The sequence below is a fragment of the Hemitrygon akajei genome, chromosome 17 (genome assembly GCF_048418815.1).
Source record: "Hemitrygon akajei chromosome 17, sHemAka1.3, whole genome shotgun sequence".
Lineage (NCBI taxonomy): Eukaryota > Metazoa > Chordata > Chondrichthyes > Myliobatiformes > Dasyatidae > Hemitrygon > Hemitrygon akajei.
The window spans coordinates 39,913,864-39,935,718 of NC_133140.1; the positions used below are offsets into that span (position 1 = coordinate 39,913,864).

General features: G+C 42.4%; 1 protein-coding gene across 1 annotated transcript in view; it reads right to left on the reverse strand.

Annotated features, from left to right (window-relative positions):
* lpcat2 (lysophosphatidylcholine acyltransferase 2) overlaps nt 1-1,256 on the reverse strand; it is a 77,267-nt gene extending 76,011 nt beyond the window's left edge. The window contains exon 1 of the mRNA XM_073069977.1: nt 969-1,256. Within this exon, the coding sequence (XP_072926078.1) occupies nt 969-1,124 (156 nt within the window). The 5' untranslated portion in view covers nt 1,125-1,256. The remainder of the gene's footprint in view (nt 1-968) is intronic.
* Nucleotides 1,257-21,855: the final 20,599 nt, after the last annotated feature.

Consider the following 21,855-nt stretch of genomic DNA (forward strand, 5'->3'; position numbering starts at 1 on the left):
TTTCATCTGGGAAGCGTTGTAGAACAGAGGGATATAGGAGTACAAGTAAATGGTTCCCTGAAAATAGCTCCACAGGTTGAAAGGGTAGTGAAGAATGCGTTTCCTACGTTAGCCTTGATCAGCCAGGACATTGAGAATAGGAGTAAGGCTGTTACGTTCCGGTTGAATAATGTGTTGACTAGGCCACATTCGAAAGACTGTGTTCAGCATTGTGTTTAGTTGAAATATTGTGTTTTAGGTAAAATGCCATTGAACTGGAAAGTGTGAGAAGAAAACGTACAAGAGTGTTGCCAAGACTGGAAGTACTGACTTATAAAGACAGATTCAACAGGTTGGGACTTTAATCACTGGCACAGAAAGGAATTAGGAGCGATGTTACAGAGGCATGTAAAATCAAGCGGGACATAGATATGGTGAATGTGCACGGTTGAGGAGTCAAAAACTAGAGGACGTAAGTTTAGGGTGAGTTGGGAGAGATTGAATAGGGAATGGAACGGCCACCTTTTCACCCGGGGTATGGTCAGCATGAGGAAAAAAGTTGCCAAAGGAAGTGGTTGAAGCATGTCTGTTAGCAATATTTAAAAGGCCAAGTACCTGGATGGGAAAGATTTGCAGAGAGATCGGTCAAACGTGGGTAAATGGGATTAGTCTGGACGGGAATCTTGGTCAGCATTGACCAGATGGACCGAAGGACCTGCTTTCGTGATGTATGACCCCACGAACTACACACCTGTTACCCCACCCCACAGCCCCTGAGTGGTACCCCACCTACCCCTTTCAACTACAGCCCCCGTTTCCCATCACCTTCTAGAGACCCCCCGCCGCTCTAAGTTCACTACCCCCCCAATACCCCTCTAAAGCCACCCCACCCGCTGACCCTTCGAAGTCAACACCACCCCCACCCCCCGACCCTCAACCCCCGGCTGCTCACCAGCCTCCGCTAACGGCTGCCGTTTCCTCTCGCTCACCTTCAGCTTGTCGGCCGCGCTCAGCTCGATGTGGTAGACGAAGGGGTTGAGGACGGGCGGCTGGAAGAGCGACGTCTGCCTGGGCACCGGGAATATCCGGCTCGTCTTGTTCCTCCGGCTGTCACTGTCGTCCAGCTTCCACGACACGGACGACATCGCGCCGCTGCCACCCGGCTGCTACCGAGCCGCCGCAGGCATGCGCAGAGCGGCCGTCGGGCAGGAATGCGCGGAAGAGAGAGAGACGGAGGTGTCGAGTATCTGAGCGAGGGACTGGTGAGGTGCCGAGTGTCTGAGGGAGGGACTGGTGCAGTGAGCGATCCAGAGAGGGACTGGTGCAGTGAGCGACCCAGAGAGGGACTGGTGAGGTGCCGAGTGTCTGAGCGAGGGACTGGTGCAGTGAGCGATCCAGAGAGGGACTGGTGCAGTGAGCGATCCAGAGAGGGACTGGTGCAGTGAGCGACCCAGAGAGGGACTGGTGCAGTGAGCGACCCAGAGAGGGACTGGTGAGGTGCCGAGTGTCTGAGCGAGGGACTGGTGCAGTGAGCGACCCAGAGAGGGACTGGTGAGGTGCCGAGTGTCTGAGCGAGGGACTGGTGCAGTGAGCGACCCAGAGAGGGACTGGTGAGGTGCCGAGTGTCTGAGCGAGGGACTGGTGCAGTGAGCGATCCAGAGAGGGACTGGTGCAGTGAGCGACCCAGAGAGGGACTGGTGCAGTGAGCGACCCAGAGAGGGACTGGTGAGGTGCCGAGTGTCTGAGGGAGGGACTGGTGCAGTGAGCGACCCAGAGAGGGACTGGTGAGGTGCCGAGTGTCTGAGGGAGGGACTGGTGCAGTGAGCGATCCAGAGAGGGACTGGTGAGGTGCCGAGTGTCTGAGGGAGGGACTGGTGCAGTGAGCGACCCAGAGAGGGACTGGTGCAGTGAGCGACCCAGAGAGGGACTGGTGCAGTGAGAGATCCAGAGAGGGACTGGTGCAGTGAGCGACCCAGAGAGGGACTGGTGCAGTGAGTGACCCAGAGAGGGACTGGTGCAGTGTGACGGGGTGACAGAGAGAGGGGTTGGTAATATGAATGACTGATTCAGTCAGGGGCTTGCTTTATGCAAAAAAAAACCCCAAAGTTTGCATTATATGGGAGAGTGACCCAAAGAAAACTCGTACAGTGGGCGTGCACAAGCCAGCTTCAGTTTGTCGGCCACGCTCAGCTCGCTGTGGCCAGCTTGTACAATCTGAGGAAATGAATCAGGAAATAGCTTCCAAGTCTGAGGGACTTCAGGTGTTGTTTGCACTTTGAAGAATTGATCCAGAAACAAAGTGACCCAGATACTCCTCTCCAGAGTGTGACGCATAGTGTGAAAGTGGAGGAAGGGAATTCGGCTCCTTTTCCCAATCTTTCATTCATTAGGCATTCCTGCCATCCAGGAATTATTCTTTATAACCCTCATTGGTAAGAACATCCTTCCTCATATAAAGAGTTCAAAGACACACACAATACTGAAAGCATAAATTTACCAGAGCATTGTACAATTTTATCTCACTATAAGGGTTAAAACAGCGCTGGTTTTCTTAACTGCTTTCTTTATCTGCATGCTCACTTTCAATGGCTGGTTCACAATGAAAATCAAGACTCATTGCACCACACTCATTCCAAATATCCATCAAAGTTCAGGTGATAATCTGCCTTCCTGCTTTTACTGAAAAATGTGGTAACCTCCCACTTAACAACATTATACTGCATTTGCAGTACTTTTATCCAGTCACTACACCTGCCTAAATCACATTAGAGCCTCTCAGCTCACATTCCCACCCAACTTTATGTCTTTGCACACTTGGAGTTACTGCATTTAATTCCCTTATCTAAATTATTAGCATACATATCTTGAAAAGCTGGGCTCCACACACTGAGCCCTTTGGTACTCCATTATTCACTGCCAGTTGTCTACCTCTATCACCACATTACCCCGAACCCAAATGAGTGTTTCCCTTGTTCTCAGCTTCCATGTAAAACAGGTACCGTAATCCTCTAATTTCAATCTGATGTCACTGTCAGACACACCTTTCCCCTCTTAGTATTCCAAAGGGACATTCTCTCTGCATTTTCTGGTTCACTTCTGCAATTCCACTGACACCCCTTTCTCATGGCATTTCCTTATGCAATCAGATATGCAAATCTGTCTTTTTATCTTTTACTTTCCCAATACAGTACCTGTTGCCAATACACTTCTTCCTAAAGAAGCCAAACTGCAGACACCACTTTTCAGTCCTCACTGGTGACCTGGTACCTTTCTGTTACCTTTTACTTTATTTTCCATCCCACTCCCATCTTGACTTCTGGCTCTTATACTGTTTCAGGTAAGTCCAGCATGAACTCACTTAACTTGACTAGAAAGTTAACAGCACTCAGAACCCAACCATTTCAGATAACCAGCCTTTACTCATTCACAGTATCTATTATTTTAGACCTACAACAATTACATTTTGTACCACACATTGCTAGCATTGTTTTTCTCCCCTATTCTCATTCATCTATTTTCATCACTGCAAACGGATCAAATATGATGAATGTGCCTCGACTGCCCCGTCCTAGCCATCACCAGGACAACTTGCATCAATCATTCTCTTTTGGTTTCCACCTTATCACCGGCACACCCTTTGTTCTCTCTGCCCCCTTCCCTTTACTGCAACTGAAAGCATGGTTGTTTTCTAAATTTTCCTAGTTCTATGAAAGGTCATCAACTTGAAACACAGGTGCTTATGAACCTGCTAATGTTTCCAGCTTTTTCGGTAATTATTAATAGATAATGTATGCAAGGTTATGATAGGCTAAGATGAGGTAAGTAAAAAAAAAGTCATTCCCATGATCTAATGGTATAAAAGATAAGAGATACAGAGTTAAACTTCTGAGCAATAGTTACAGGGAGCAAGTTAAGAAGGGCTTCATAGTACGGTGAATAGTGTTTTGAATCTTACTGCTTGCAATGATGTTGAAAGTGGAAACAAGCATTAATTTCAGAAGGAAACTAGACAGCACTTAAATAAGTAGGGGGGTGAGTAGGATAATTTGACTGGCTGAATTGCGTGACAGAAAGCTGGAGCTGAGCAAATGGACTGGATGGTCTCCTGTGGTGTATTGATTATATGAATATGTCACTGCTAAGTATTTATTTGTTGGCAAATATCCAGCCGTTTAATCCTAACATAGTTATGGCAAAGACAGTTGAATCTATTGTTTCAGTTTAGTCATAAGTTTGGTATGTCAAAGGCACAAAGGTGAGTTTATGTCAATGGCATTTTTGGCTTGGGTCTGTTTGTCAGATTGGGGGGGGGAGGAGGAAGTTATCCTGTAAGGTGAAACAGATGAAAACATTAATTCAATGGTATAATTTTCACAAACCAAGAAAAGTATTAACTATTAGGTGAAGTTATCATTTTTCAAATTGATTAAATTGCTGTAAGTAGGTTATCAGTTCATTTGTGAAAATCTTTAGTTCCCTCAAAAGATAGCAAACTGATGTAATTTATCTCTCCCTTTGCCATCAGAGTCCTATAACTTCATCAGTTTTTCTCCAATACTGATGATAGAAATAATCTGCTCTTTCGCATAGAAGGGATGGTTGGTCCCTGGATGAGGGGCAAGTCTAAGGTAAAATGGCAAGTGTTGCATAAGAAAGTGTCCTTATATAGAGAGTGATTGGTGGAAGCTAATCCCATAATTCATTAAGGGAATATTCTGTTCGGCATGCTTAAGGGGAATGGAAGAGGGATCTGATGGTGCATTCTTGTAGGAATTGCCGAGAATGTTTCATTGATTGTAGAGACTGGAAAAATGGAGGTGAAGGAGAAGAGGAAGCCTTTCCTTGCTCTGCCCCTAGGTTGAGGGATTAGCACAGAAATGTGGGAAACAGAGGAAGCATATGTTCAGAACCATATCAACTTAAGTAGAGGATAGGCCACAGTGGAATAGAGGAGATATGAGCACTGTGTATAATACTGTCAAGAAATGCAAAATGTAATGGGAAAGAACAGGAGTGAAATAAATTGGGAGTGAAGAAAAGACAGAAAATATTGGAAATACTCAGCAAGTCAGGCAGCATCTGTGGGGATTTATTATTTAAGGTGAATAATTTCTCATGAGTACTCTTGAATTAGATCCAGATATATATGTGAGAATATCTCTTAGCAAATGGAATCAGATTTTATACATTGTTGTAGCAGCAATTACTGCAGCTAGGTTTCAGCTACCTTTAATAAAGGGCTTGTTAATGGTTCCATTCTTGTTAGTGGCTTTAGTGCTGACTAACACAGAAGAACCAGCTCAAGTCTCAAGAATTTTCATCAACAAAGTCATTGACCTAAAATGTTAATTTATTTTCTTTTCCCAAAGATTCAATGGTTTCATCAGTTCCATTTAATATCAATATATATAATATATATTCTGAAATTATTGTTCTTTGTGGACATCCATGAAAACAGAAGAGTGCCCCGAAGAATGAGTGACAATAAAAATGTTATATCCTCAAGGTCTGCTAACCCCAACCTCCCACACACAAGCAGCAACAAAGCAATAATCCCCCTCCCTCAGTTACTTCAGCAAAAAAAAAGGATCAGCACCCTCCATCCACCAAACATGCAAAAGCAAAGCCCCCAGAAAAGACCATGATCTGCAGTACAACAAAAACTCATCGTTCATCCCAACAATTCAACATAACATAGGCTCTCTCTGTCTCCCCCCAATAAAGGGGCAGAGAGGTGTCACCCTTTCACAGCGAGAGAAGAGACATAACAAAACAACTTGCTGATTTGCGATGATAAAGTCTGCCACATCACTTTATTTTTCTGAGTTCTCCGACTTGAGAATCTGCAACAAACTCTCTTCCAGCAACGAGAGAGAGAGTGAGAGAGAGAGAGAGAGAGAGATTATGACTTGCCATCTGCCGATCCACCGTCCCCGCTGTACCATTTTCCTCCCATGATGTTTCAGTCGGCAGCACCAGCATAGAGTCAGCTTATCCTCAGGTACGCGATGCCTTGGAACCCCAAAGGCACGTTCATCTTCTTGGCCATGCCCTTGGGATTTTGAAAACCGGATGGTCGTGAACCCTCGGGAGAGGGTCCCACCACCACAAAGAATCCAAGTCTGTGTGTAACTCCAGGTCAGGGTCTTTCAATAGAACCTGAAAAGGAAAAAGAGAGATATCAGGGTTAGAAATTATGCTGCTTCCACAGATGAGCTCGAAGGAGTTGCTATGAAACAATACTGAGGAAGTGGTCTCAATGTTTTGCAGAATTGTAGTGGATCATTGGCTAAAACACTGTGAAAATCTGTTGGGAGACACTGAATTAAAGATGTTTTGATAATTACGAAAGGAAAAACCAATCTTGCTAGTTCATGATTGACAACAGGAGAAAATAAATACATAATAAAAAGGCCCAGAGAATTGTTGCTAACATCAAGGATTGCCCATCAGTAGATCAAGATTAGGAGTTACTTTAAAGGAAAAATAAATAAATAGTTTGAATTGATGTGGAGTGAAATAACTTTGTATAGTTCATTCAGTAAGTTAACAATGGCATAATGGCCTAAATGGCATATTTCTGTGTACAGAACTTTTAGCTCTACTTTTCTTCAAATGCCCTTAGCTATTCCATCACTTGAGTTATCAATTTGTTGGTTTAACACTATTTTGGATGACCTATAATTTCCATTAATCATTAACAAGACTGAACTCATCATAATGAGTCCCTGCCAAAAGTTGCATTCGTTGGTCACCAACTTTATTGCCATTCTTCTCCATTACCCCTGTGAATTAGTCTGCATCCTCACTGACTTATTTTGCTCTGAGTGAGATTTAGATCCTAGGTCTTTTTTCATTACCAGAGACTACTGTGTTTCAGGAAAATGGTTTCACCAAAAGTTCAGTCACATAGATGATCAGTAGCCAGGAAGGGAAGGTAGGTAGTGCAAAATTATTTTGTGGCTAGACCATCTTGAGTGAGTTTTTTTACTTTGGATACTGCTGGAAGTGGAGGAGGGTGGCCTGACCAACCAGATAAGTGACACTGCAGCTGACCCTGTTATACACTTAGCTAGGTCAAGGGCTAGGCAAGCATTAGTAATAGGGAACAATCTAACCTGGCATAAGACTAACTATGAAAGTGAGCCTCTTGTTATATAAGTGGACTAATCCTTCATGCCCAACTCTCAGGTTGAATACTTGTATAAATGTTTGCCTTAGCAAGTGGAACTCACTGCCTCTGACTGAGAAATTCTTTCTATAAATGTAGGTTGAAATGTCCAGAGTATTATTCCTGTGTGGTGCAGAATGAGTCAACACAGTTGGAGTTGTGGTATATCAGATGAGGCCTAAACACAGATCTCTGCCTGCTTTCTAGTAAAAGAATCTATTACGATCATTTGAAGGACACTTATCCCTGGTGCTCTACCTAATACAAGAAATATCACCCTCAATGAATCAGCTGATTACACCTCTGTGGAAGGATGCTGTCAATCATCAACATTAAAACAGTGACTTTGTTTAGAGAGACAGGTACTACCTTCAAGAAGATGCTTGTTTAACTACTCAATGACCTAGGTTCTACACAGCATGCTATGAGAGACTATGTGACCCGTGTTAAAATGAACCCTAAAACAACAGTCTCCAAGTTGAAGAAACTATGAGGAAAAAATTCTTTATATTCACAGCAAGATTTACACGAGGACAGAAGTTAGGTTATATATTTTCCACACAGCCTGACTCTAAGGAATTTTAGTATAGTAGGAGCTTTCCAAGGTGCTGATAAAATTCAGAATCGGGTTTATTATCACCGGCATGTGTCTTGAAATTTGTTAACTTAGCAGCAGCAGTTCAATGCAATATATGATAATATAGAAAGAAAATAATTAAATAAGTAAATCAATTACAGTAAGTATATATTCTGTATGTATATTGAATGGATTAAAATCGTGCAAAAACAGAAATATCATATATCTTTTTAAAAAGTGAGGTAGTGTGTTCCTGGGTTCAATGTCCATTTAGGAATCATATGGCAGAGGAGAGGAAGCTGTTTCTGAATTGTTGAGTGTGTGCCTTCAGGCTTCTGTACGTCCTTCTTGATGATAGCAATGACAAGATAGCATGCCCAAGATGAAAGGTTCCTTAATAATGGACGTCACCTTTCTGAAGCACCACTCCTTGAAGATGTCTTGCATACTATGGAGGCTAGTACCCAAGATGGCGCTGAATAATTTTAGAACTCTATGTAGCTTCTTTTGCTCCTGTGCAGTAGCCCCCCCCCCCCACCCCCATACCGGACAGTGATGCAGCCTGTCAGAATTCTCTCCACTGTAGATTTATAGAAGTTTCTGAGTGTTTTAGTTGTCAAATCAAATCTTACCCTTCCTGAAGACCACAATCAGCTCTTCCAACTTACTAACATTGAGTGCAAGGTTGTTGCCGTGGCACCACTCAACTAGCTGGTATATCTTGCTCCTTGTACACCCACTCATCTCCATCTAAGGTTCTACGAACAATGGTTGTATCGTCAGCAAATTTATATTTGAGCTATGCATAGCCACATAGTCACAGGTATAGAGAGAGTAGAGCAGTGGACTAAGTACACACCCCTGAGGTGCGCCAGTTGATGTTCAGCAAGGAGGAGATATTATCACCAATCCACACAGATTGTGGTCTTCTGATTAGGAAGTGAAGGATCCAATTGCAGAGGGAGGTAAAGTAGCGCAGGTTCTGCAGATTGTGGGAATGACGGTGTTAAACGCTGAGCTATAGTCAATGACTAGCATCCTGACATAGGTGTTTGTATTATCCAGGTAATATAAGGTGGTGTGAAGAGCCATTGAGATTGTAACTGCTGTCAACCTATTATGGTGATAGGTAAATTGCAGTGAGTCCAGGTCCTTGCTGAGGTAGGAGTTCATTCTAGCCATGACCAACCTCTCAAAGCATTTCATTACCATAGTTCTGCTGGCAGCTGATGCTATTCTTTTAGGCACTGGTACATTTGTTGCCTTTTTTCAACCAGGTGGGAACTTCTGACTGTAGCAGAGCAAAGTGGAAAATGTTCTTGAATATTCCCACCAGTTGGTTGGCACAAGTTTTCAGAGCCTTACTGGGTACTCCATCAGGGCCTTCCGTCTTGAACGTCAGCCTAACCGACTTCCGACACAGAGATCACAGGGTCATGGGATCTGCACAGCTGTAGTTATATTCTGCCTTCGAAGTGGGCATAGAAGGTGTTGAGCTCATCTGGTAGTGAAGCATCACTGCCATTCCTGTTGTTGGGTTTTGCTTTGTAGGGAGTAATGTCTTGCAAACACTGCCAGATCTGTCATGCATCCAATGTCACCTCCAACCTCATTCAGAATTGTCTCTTCGCCCTTGAAATAGCCCTCCACAAGTCATACCTGGTTTTCTTATACAGAGAAAAATTCATAATTTTTCTCATCAAAATAGCTCATCAATGAAAATTGATGACATGGGACTAATTGAGTTTGGTGTACTGTGTGAACATATAAAGGAAGAACTGGATACAGAAGGCACAAGCATGGTTAGTGTTGTTACATCAATCAATTGCTAAAGGTTTGTTTATTGTATTTTTTTAAGGAATATATGGGTCGGCACAACATCGAGGGCTGAAGGGTTTGTACTGTGCTGTAATATTCTAGTGTTCTAGTATTATAAAAATGAGGTTCTGGTTAGAATGAAAACAACCTACAGACAGATCTATCAACCTGTCCAGATGGAGGCAAACACAAGGCGGAGTTGGGTACTGAATCAGAGTTAGAGGTAATTGCATTGGAGAAAAAGTACAATTAGTTAAGAGTTTTAAAAAACTGTGTATGGTTGATGGAGCACAAAAGCTGTAGCAGGGCCTTGCAATTTTATTATAATCTGGAATATTTCTGATCATATATATAATCTTGTATCATATACTTTTCTAGTTTTTTTTTACAATAGCTTATGTTACTTGGAATTTTTAAATTTATATTACTAGTGGTTTTAATTAGTTTCAACAAACTTTTATAAACAGTTACGAATTAAGCTACTCTATGAATCTTGATTAGCTTCACCCAATCTGCACAGGCTCAGGCTGAACACATGAGATGTATCAGGAGAGACTAACTACAGCTTCTAAAAGTTCCTTAATGGCAGTAAAGATCTTGCAGATGCGCTCAGGTTATACTTGAAGATTGTTCAGCATGATTTTAAAAAAATACAGGGAAGCAAAATCTTCATAGAGTGAAAATTTGAAGTACATTCCAATGTGGATAACTGACTATTTTGCTAACCTATTGTTAAACAAGACTGTTATATTGAATGAAAATAGCTCCAGAGGTTGCTGAGGGAGTCACACTGTGGAGAAAACGCAATGTAAAATGTGTCCTTGTTTTGTGTGTCTCAGATACACAAGGGAACCACAATTGTACACTTAAGCTGATAATCTTCACTTCCCTCCCCAAATAAATAATATTCTTTATACATTTGTATCAATATATGAACAGATATGACAATAACATTATACAGCAAAGTAAGTCATATGCTATTCACTGAAGACGAATGCATCTAATGCGGCAGCTATAGCTTTTCTATAGAAGCTCAAACCATTAGATCTTGAACTTCATTTCTGTTACTTTTGAAAACTAGTATACATTTTGCAGAATATATGTTTTAAATTTCAGTGGAGGTTTGCAGGCAGATAGACTATTGGTTACACACCTTTCTTTGTTACACTTTCTTTGCAAAAAGTGAGTTTTATTTAGTCTTATAAGGATACTGTAGAACCTTAGAGTGTTGTGCATCCAGTGAGATTAGTCAAACTGAGAAAAACTAAAAAAGACAATCCATTATTGGACAATTATAATGCATTTCCAGTGAATTTCATGGACAGGAGCACAGTGCCAGGCCACATACTTGTCCCAAAGGTTACAAAAGGCATATCAAGAAAAGAACAGGGATAAGAATTAAAAACATCAGGAACTATAATATCCTAGTGGTACTATATACAAAATACCGATTTTTCTACAACATCAGTCAGATTTTGTTAATTGATTGGCATAGGTACAACTTTCATTGCCAAAAGGAAATGTTGCGATCGTTATTATATATTGTGTTATGACTGATCGACTGTACTTGTTTGAATCTATGTGTAGCTAAGAAGAATACATGATATGGAAAGAGAAAAAGGACTAAACATGAAATGAAGGATCAGCCAGGGGAATTCTGAACAAAATTTCTAAAACATTTTGGATAGGTGTGTGATATCAGTTTAGAAAGGGACTATCCAGATTTCGGTAGAATGGAAGATGCTCATTTGGCCTATTGTTTGCACATTGCTAGGCTACAAATCTTTGTAGATTATGGTATTTCTAGTGCTCATCTTTCTAAATGTGTTGCCACCTTCTCCTTCAGTGAGTTCCAGACCCCCACTAATCTCTGGATTATTTCGCTCGACTTCCTTATAATTCAACTACCAAGAACTCCAAATATGTCTCTTCCCCTCCCCCTTTAGTGACATCTTAGTTAAGATAAAGAAAAAGTACTAATTTATAAAAAATATGTGCTGTTATATTTGTTATTTAATCTATTTAATTTTTGGGTGAAAATTAAAGTATTTATTTCCTCAGACATAAACATGGATAAAGTTTTGAGAATAATTTGGAAGCCATGCCACAAATATTTAGTTATCATGTTAGTTTATGCAAATACATATAAATAAAGCCTTTCAGCAAGCCTCCTTCCCCTCCCTCCACCTTTTTATTCTGGCATCTTCCCTCTTCCTTCTCAGTCCCAGTGAAGGGTCTTGGCCTGAAATATTGACTGTACTCTTCTCCATAGATGCTGCCTGCCCTGCTGAGATCCTCCAGCATTTTGTGTGTGTTGCTTGGATTTCCAGTATCTGCAGATTCTCTCTTGTTTGTAATTGAAACTTTAGTATTGTTCATTTGCATGTTCAAATAAAGTCAAATATATTCCAATTTGACAAAGGAGTTCCTGATACAATGGATTACTTCTACTGTTAGGTAACCAGGTTGTTTTGGAGTGTATTACTAATCGTCCATCAATATTGTGTCAAAACAGAACTGAGCATGCGCTGAAGATAGAAAGTCATTTTAACTCACAAGTTCTGAAACTTATTTGCTCTTTTCCAATTATCATTATGCTGAAGATAAAGCTCCTTTATGCAATAAAGAATTATTACAAATTAAGCTTTTCTTTTCTATACTACTCAATAAATTAAAATGCATATTACTCATGACCTTTATATTTCTTTCCTCCTAGATGTTATTTTTTTCTCATTACATTTTACCAATAAGTTCCAAATTTACCTCCAAATATTCTTGCTGTGATCCACCACCACTGTATTGTTGATTAATGCTGAAAATAACTTGACAGAATGCATGAAAGCAGCCAAGTGAAGTGTTTATCATTGCATTTTAATCAAGATCACGTTTTTAGTTCATATTGACCGATTTGAACAAAACTTTCAAAAACTGCAGATACTGGCCAACCAAGATGGAACAGAAAATGCTGGAAATTCTTAGGCAGCCATTGTGGAGGCAGAAAGAATTATTATTTCAGGTCAATGGACTTTCATCAGAAAGATCTGTTCAATCTGTTGCATCAATATTTTTTAAGGTCATTTAGTGCTAACAGGAATTCAAAACATTTACACTAACTTCAATCAAAATCAATTACTCACTGTGTTACCTAACTGATAGCTCTGCAAATTGTTTTTTATTAATGTCTGAATTAATTTACAAAGTAGATTAGTGTAGTCCATGGCTGAGCAGCCTCAATAAAGCAGTCACTGCTTTACTTGTTAAATATTCAGCAATACTTTGAGAAAACCAACCCTAGTAACAAATATTACTACATGATTTAGGGTGCTATCAAGATAGGAATAGGATCAGGGAGCACAACAGCACAAAATCAGGCCCTCTAGTGCATCTAGTCCATGCTGACCCGATTTTCTGCCTCGTCCCTCCACCTGCACCCATATCACATCCCTCCATAGCTCTCTCATCCATGTACCTATCTAAACTTCTCCTAAATCAGTTCAACAATAGGTTAGGAAATGTCTTTAGCACCCATGGGAAAAATGTTGCAAACAAACAATATTTGATAGGGAACAAATTCAACACTACAACAGAACAATATTGCACTGTGGCAAGGAAGAAAATAAGTGTCACATGTATGAAGTTTCAATACTTCCTTTCATTCTTCCTGTGTGATGGTGCATCAGATTTGGGACCAATGAAGAAGCTTTGTTAAGAAGTTTTATTCATTTGTGTGCTGTCTCTGTACCCCTGCATGACACCTCAGCCAACAAAGACTGCAAAATGAGACTGCAAGGTTAGACTGTGTTTAATCATACTCTCCTTCTGCTTCTGTGGCATGTTGGTTTAATTTGTACCCAGCCTTCCTCTTTTTTGTGTGACAAAAAAGTACATTTTTAGTGCTCTTACTACTACAGGAGTCTGCCATGCGTCAATGGGCCTCACATCGTCATTCAGAGTGTTGGCAGTGCCTGAAGAGCAGCATGGGTTTGACCCAGAATGAAATTATTTTCTACTTTTAGACAGTGCAGAATAACAACATAACAGCAAATCTTGGACATCTGGGCTATTGGACAAGTCGAGGGGCCTGGAATTGTTTGCTCTTAAAAGAGGAACATTCAACTATTCGAAGTTGCTAAGGAACTATAACAGGAACTTACATTTAAATTGGAGGTTTAATTTAAAAAGAAGTCCTAAGGTGCTTTAGAGGAATATAATCAAATAAAGAATAATATTGAATACATTAGGGATGATTAAGATAGATAACAAGAAAGGAAAGGAACAAACATGAGGAAGTCTGCAGATGTTGCAACACCCACAAAGTGCTGAGGGAACTCAGCAGATCAGGCAGCATCTATGGAAATGAATAAGCAATCGATGTTTTGAGCCTAGACCCGTCTTCAGGACTGGAAAGGAAGGGGGAAGACGTGGAATAACTGAGGCTAGCTGGAAGGTGATAGGTGAAGTCAAGTGGATGGGAAAGGTAAAGGTCTGGAGAAGAAGGAATTGATAGGACCCTAGAAGAAAGGGAAGAAGGAGGGGACCCAGGGTGGAGTGTTGGGCGGGAGAGAAGAAGTAAAATATAGAGTGGGTAATAGAGGAAGAAGGAGGGGAGTCTAAAAAATATTACTGCAAGGAGAAATCAATGTTCATGCCAACAGATTGGAGGCAATCAAGACAGATTATAAGGTGTTGCTCTTCCACCCTGAAGATGGTCTCATCTTGATAAAAGAGAAGACCATGGACTAACATGTCAGAACAGGAATGGAAATTAAAATGTTTAGCCACTGGGAAGTTACACTTTCGGCGGATGGAATGGAGGTGCTCAACGAAGCAGTCCCCTAATCTATGATGGGTCTCACCAATGTAGAGGAGGCTGCATCAGAAGCACCGGACACATTGACAACCCCAGCAGATTCATAGGTGAAACATTGCCTCACCTGGAAGGACTGTTTGCAGCCCTGAATGGAGGTGAGGGAGGTGGTGTAGGGGCAGGTGGACCACTTTGGTTGCTTGCAGGGGTAAGTGCCAGGAGGGAGATCAGTGGCGAGGAACAAATGGACAAGAGAACCATGGAGGGACCGATCCCTGTGGAATGTGCAAAGAGGTAGAGGTAAGGAAATGTTTAGTGGTGGGAGCCCTTAGGAGATGGCAGAAGTTGTTGGATGCAGAGGCTCAAGGGGTGGTAGGAAGGACAAGAGGAACTCTGATGTCCTGGAACGGAAAGTCACATCTTGGTAACAGATGCGGTGGAAATGAAGGAACTGAGAAAAGGGAATAGCATCTTTACAGAAGACAGGGTGGGAAGAGATATAGTCAAGGCAACTGTGGGAATTGGTGCATTTGTAAAAGATGTCAGTTGACAGTTTGCCTCCAGAGATGGAGACAGAGAGATTGCGAAAGGGGAGTGAGTTGTCAGAAATGGATGAAGTGAATATAAGGGCAGGATGGAAGCTAGAGGCAAAGTTGATGAAATTGATGAGCTCAGCGTGGGTGCATGAAGCAGCACCAATGTAGTCGTCAATGTATATTGAATGTAAATTAATGACCTGGATGTGGGGGTAGAAGGGTGGGTTGGCAAGTTTGCAGATGACACAAAGGTCGGTGGCGTTGTAGATAGTGTAGAGGATTGTCGAAGATTGCAGAGAGACATTGATAGGATGCAGAAGTGGGCTGAGAAGTGGCAGATGGAGTTCAACCCGGAGAAGTGTGAGGTGGTACACTTTGGAAGGACAAACTCCAAGGCAGAGTACAAGGTAAATGGCAGGATACTTGGTAGTGTGGAGGAGCAGAGGGATCTGGGGGTACATGTCCACAGATCCCTGAAAGTTGCCTCACAGATAGATAGGGTAGTTAAGAAAGCTTATGGGGTGTTAGTTTTCATAAGTTGAGGGATAGAGTTTAAAAGTCACAAGGTAATGATGCAGCTCTATAAAACTCTGGTCAGGCCACACTTGGAGTACTGTGTCCAGTTCTGGTCACCTCACTATAGGAAGGATGTGGAAGCATTGGAAAGGGTACAGAGGAGATTTACCAGGATGCTGCCTGGGTTAGAGAGTATGCATTATGATCAGAGATTAAAGGAGCTAAGGCTTTACTCTTTGGAGAGAAGGAGGATGAGAGGAGACATGATAGAGGTGTACAAGATATTAATAGATAGAGCGGGCAGCCAGAGCCTCTTCCTCAGGGCACCACTGCTCTATACAAGAGGACATGGCTTTAAGGTAAGGGGTGGAAAGTTCAAGGGGGATATTAGAGGAATGTTTTTTACTCAGAGAGTGGTTGGTGCGTGGAATGCACTGCCGGAGTCAGTGGTGGAGGCAGATACACTAGTGAAATTTAAACAGGTATATGGAGGAATTTAAGGTGGGGGGTTATATGGGAGGCAGAAGGGCCTGTACTGTGCTGTACCATTCTATGTAGCAGAGGAAGAGTTGGGGTTTGTTACCAGGAAAGGATTGGGACATGGACTATTGTACGTAGCCAGCAAAGAAGTAGGCTTAGCTGGGGCCCATGCAGGTGCCCATGGCAACCCCTTGAGTCTGGAGAAAGTGGAAGAACCGAAGGAAAAATTGTTGAGGGTGAGGACCTGTTCTTCCAGATGAAGGAGGATGGTGGTGGAGAAGAACTGGTTGGTTCTTTAGTCAAGAAAGAAGTGGAGAGCTCTGAGGCCTTCTAAATGGGAGATAGAAGTGTATTGAGACTGAAGATCCATGGTGAAAAAAAGGCAGTCAAGGCATGGGAATTGTAAGTTACTAAGGAGATTGTGAGCATGAGAAGTGCTGTGGACGTAGGTGGGAAGGGACTGAACTAAATGGGAGAAAATAGAGTTCAGGTATGAGTTCAGTGGGGCAAGAACAGGCAGAGACAATAGGCCTGCCCTGACAGTCAGGTTTATGGATGTAGAAGCCTGCAGTTGCTATTATATATTATAATATATTATATAGGAAGCTATTAGCTTGGTGACAGTGGATGGGAGTTCTCCATGAGGTCAGTGATGGTGTTGGAGATGGGTTTCTGATGGTCAGAAGTGGGGGTTCCTCTTCAAGGGGCAGGTATGAGGAGGTATCTGAGAGTTGACCTCAGCAAGGTAGAGGTCAATGTGCCAGACTACAACAGCACCCCCTTTGTCTGTGGGTTTGATATTAAGTTTGGGATCGGTGCAGAGAGAGTGACGGCAGTGCATTCAGAAGGAGTAAGGTTCGAGTAAGAGAGGAGTGTAGAAGTTGAGATGGTAGATGTCTTGTTGGCAACTTGAGATGAAAGGATCCAGAGCAGGCAGAGAGCCAGAGCGGGGTGTCCAAGAAGAGCAGGAAAGCTGAAGATAGGGGAAAGGGGTCATCAGTGCGGAGTGTGGATTTCTTGCCAGTGAACTCGGCTCCAAGATGGAGGCGATGTAAGGAGAGCTCAGCATCATGGCAGGTGCGAAACTCACTGAGGAGTGGGCAAAGGGGGACGAAGTAAGGCCTTTGCTGAGGACAGAACGTTCTGCCTCAGAGAGGGAGAGATTGGAAGGATTTGACCTGGGTCCAGATGGGGGAGGAGATTTGGCAGTGTCAGGAGAGAGAGGAGGTTTGCGGTGTTCAGGGAAGGTGGGGTGGGAGGAAGAAGGAGGCTCTGAGGATCCAGGAGGTGATGGTGGAGTTTGAGAGACATGAGGCTGGACAGTGGTGTAAGGGGAAGGGGAGTCTGAGGGACCAGCGGCAGTGAGTAAAGTCTCGACCTGGAGGTGCTGGCAGTCAAGGTCCAGGTTGGAGCTGGAGCTAGAGGCTCCAAAAAAAATGAGAAAGGTTCAAGGAACAGCTAAACGGTGGAAGGAGGTTGAGAAAGAGAGATAATAAGATATAAAGAATCACGGCAGTGTAGGCTGCTTCACCACTGAATCATGTTCTGTATTTCAGTAACACGATGATTGATCTGTGGCTTAAAACATCATAAACACACTTATTCCCCATACCATCAGTTAGTAAAAATGTCTCAAATTTAAATTTACAATGAATAAATAACAGTATCAACTTTTACCCATGGAAAAGATTTCCAAATTACAGCTTCCCTCTTCATCTAGATCTGTTCCCTAACATTACAAAGGTTCAAGGTACATTTATTATCAAAGAATGCATAAATTATACAACCTTGAGATACGTTTGCTTCTAGGCAGTCACAAAGTGAGGAACTTGAAAGAACCCAAATAAAAAAATAAGACCAGCCCCCAATGCGCAGAGAGAAAGAGGAAAAAATAACAAAACAAATCATGCAAACAGTAGAAGAAAGCAACAACTGCAGCATTCTGAATCAAACTGAGTGCTTAGATCAGACATATTGATGCAACATCAATAACTCTCAGAGACGGGAGGCGAACGATAGGCTTTTATTAGCTGTAAGAAACCACCACACAACATCCTGGAGACTGAGGGGGGAGCAGTGTCTCCAACCGCCTTTATACAGGGGTCTGTGGGAGGAGCCACAGGAGCAGTCAGCAGAGGGGCATGTCCAGACAGGTATATGTAGTTCACCACACATCCCACCCTGCAAAAACTCATTTCAGGGAGGTAGCACCGTCAGTTTGCGGGAGACTCCTGGGAGAGGTGGGATTTCTGGCTTACATCCAAATTCCCGGAGCAGCCAGGAGTAGGCCCAAAGCCTCGGAGTTCAGTTCATGACATTAGCAGTTTGCAGACAGGAAGCACAGCAGCCGGGGGCAGTCTTGCAGCCTTGGTGCCGTGGTGAGGGGAGCCTCCAGTCTATTAGTCTGGCATTTAAATTGCCTGAACAGTGGATCATACCACACATTAGCACCTGGGCTCCTCGAAGGTGAATCACTTCGGGCCTAGATTACATCTGAAAGCTTTGGCTCTGATATTTCTACAATGTTCACCATTCCTAGAATAGCCAGCTAGCAGGCATAGTTTACCTATGTATATCAACCTAACCATTCTCCATAATTTCATGAAAATCCACTAAATGGCCCTTTAGCTTTCTAAATCACCACCGGAGTTCCAGAAGGTGGTGTCCTACATTTAACTACCTTAAACTACTTCATAAATGTTATTCCATCCATTATAAAGCCAGAAATGGAGATGCTTGTCCAGTGTTCTGTTCATCTCCTTTGCAAATGGAGTAGTGATGCCAACATAACAGTGAACCCTGAATAACATTCATGCATGGGCATTTATGTCACACTGTATGAGGGAATAACCATTTCCCACAAGAGTTCAACCACCAACCCTTGAAATCTAATAGTATTGGACCTCAATAATAAGCAAATGCTTTGAGATGCTGGTCAAGGACTACATCTGCAGAATGCTGCCACCCACTCTGGACCCCCTAAAACTCACCTACTGGCACAGCAGATCAACAGATGATGCAATAGCCACAGCTCTACACATCTGGAGAAGAAGGATGCTTACGTGAGAATGCTGTTCATGGTCTACAGTTCAGCATTCAACACCATAATTCCCTTCAGGCTCGACAAGAAGCCAGAGACCTTGGCCTTCACCTTGCCTTGTGTAGCTGGATCCTGGACTGTTTGTCAGATCACCAGCAGGTGGTAAGAGAGGGCTCCCTCATCTCTGCCCCTCTGACTGTTAACACAGGTGTCCCTCGGGGCGATGTCCTAAGCCCAACTCCTTTTCTCTCTTTATACCTATGACTGTGTCGCCACTCACAGCTCCAATCTGCCAATTAAATTTGTCAGTGACACTACACTGATTGGCCCAATCTCAAATAATAATGAGGCAGCTTACAGAGAAGTCATCACCCAACACAATGGTATCAAGAAAACAACCTCTCCCTCAATGTCGCAAAAACAAGGGAGCTGGTTGTGGACTACAGGAGAAATGGAGACAGGCTAATTCCTATTGACATCAATGAATCAAGGGTTGAGAGGGTGAACAGCTTTACGTTCCTCAGCATTAACATCACTGAGGATCTCACATGGTCTGTGATGAAAAAGGCACACCAGCACCTCTTTCACCTTAGATGGTTGAAGAAGTTTGGTATGGGCCCCCAAATCCTAAGAACTTTCTATAGGGGCACAATTGAGAGCATCCAGACTGGCTGCATCACTGTATGCCTGGAACTGTACTTCGGTCAATCGCAGAACCCTGCAGAGAGTGGTGCGGACAGCCCAGCACATCTGTAGATGTGAACTTCTCACTATTCAGGACAATTACAAAGACAGGTGTGTAAAAAAGGCCTAAAGGATCATTGGGGACCCAAATCACCTCAAACACAAACTGCTCCAGCTGCTACCATCCAGGAAACGGTACGGCAGCATAAAAGCCAGGACCAGTAGGCTCTGGGACAGCTTCTTCCACCAGGCCATCAGACTGCTTAAATCATGCTGACACAATTGTACTATTATTATATTGTACTAATTACTATTGTTATATTAACTATATCCTGTTGTACATACCATTTATTATAGATTTACTATAAATTGCACATTGCACTTTTAGATGGAGATGTAACGTGAAGATTTTTACTCCTCATGTATATGAAGTACGTAAGTAACAAAGTCAATTCAATTCAATTCAGTTCCTATTACCATTGCCAAGTCAATCACCATTATTATTTTGGGAGTCGTGATTAAGAAGAAATACAACTGGATCAGTAATATAAGTACAAGAACATGTCAGAAAATGGATATATTCTGGTGTGTGATACCCCAAACTCTTTCCACTGCCCATAAAATGTAACATGAGTGTGATAAAATATCCTTTGCATTCCTAGATGAGAGCAGGGCTAAGATTGAAAATGATTTCACCATCCTAGACAAAGTAACTTATTTTTTATTGAATCTAACCATCCTAAATACTCATTTCCCTCCATCACCAATGCACAGCAGCTGCCAGTTTTGCCATCTACAAAATGCATTGTGCAATCTGCTCCTACAGGATCTCCTGTACCTGCAACCTCTAGCACCTCCAAGGAGAAGCTTAATGGGCACTTGGGAACCTGCTGTAAGGTGCACACCATACTGCTGGGAATACACTCAGTGGTCACTTTATTTGAATACCTGTACATCTGCTCGTTAATGCAAATATCTAATCAGCCAATATATGGCAACAACTCAAAGCATAAAAGAATGCAGATGTGGTCAAGAGGTTCAGCTGTTGATCAGACCAAACATCAAAATGGAGGATGAAATGTGATCTAAATGACTTTGATGGAGGTATGATCGTTGGTGCCAGACGAGGTGACTTGAATATCTCAGAATCTGCTGATCTCCTTGGATTTTCTACACAAGGGACTCTAAAGTTTAAAGAGAATGGCTGAAAAACAAAAAAAAATAAATAGAGTGAGTAGCATTTCTGTGGCTGAAAATTCCTTGTTGATGAGAGAGGTCAGAGGAGAATGGCCAGGTTGGTTTCCAGCTGTCAGGAAAGTGACAGTAACCTGAATAAGTGCAACAATAGTGTGCAGAGGAACATCTCTGAATGCACCCCGTGTCGAACAAGTGGAGGTGCCTAATAAAATGGTGAGTGTATATCACCAGTTCTTCATGACCATTGAATGTAAACCCTGGAACTCCCAACCTAACGTCACTGTGCAAGAAAGTTCAAAAGAAGGTCTGCAGGTGTCCTGGAGTTCACTTAATACCATTATCTTTTCAGAGGCAATTACTGGCTCTGTTAGTGACGCTCATAAAAAAATGATATTAAAGCACATGGAACACAATGTTTCTTCTTATAATGCCTCCGGGTAACTTAACTGTTGTAAACCGGCTATCATTCTGGTAAATCTATACTGCATCCCTCAAAAGCCAAATCCAACATTCCTCAGGTCTGCTGTTTGCAATTGCCAGCTGTAATCCAAGTATACTCTTGCCAAAGCATCTAAAATATCACCTTCCACTCCCTGGAGACGCAGTTTAAGCAGACTACTTAATTAATTTCAGTACCTGCCCAAGTTATTTTTTAATTTTGTTTCTGCATAATCAATGTATGTGAAGCTACAAGTCTGTTGGAGTCCTGTACCTTCCTGATTATCACATTCAAATGTACATTGTTAAAGCCTTTTTAGGTTTTACAGGAAGAGTGGTTTATATTGAAATTCATTTACCACAGTTCTGCCCATTTGTTTAAACTAGTAAAATCTCTTTGCTTTTTCTACAGTGTTCACAATGCAGCCTATCTTAGAATCGTCATTAAATTTGGATACATAACTTTGTACCTCATCATCAAAAATATGTATAAGTACATTGCAACACCCACAAAATGCTGGTGGAATGCAGCAGGCCAGGCAGCATCTATAGGAAGAAGTACAGTCGACGTTTCAGGTCGAAACCCTTCGTCAGGACTAATGGAAAAAAGAG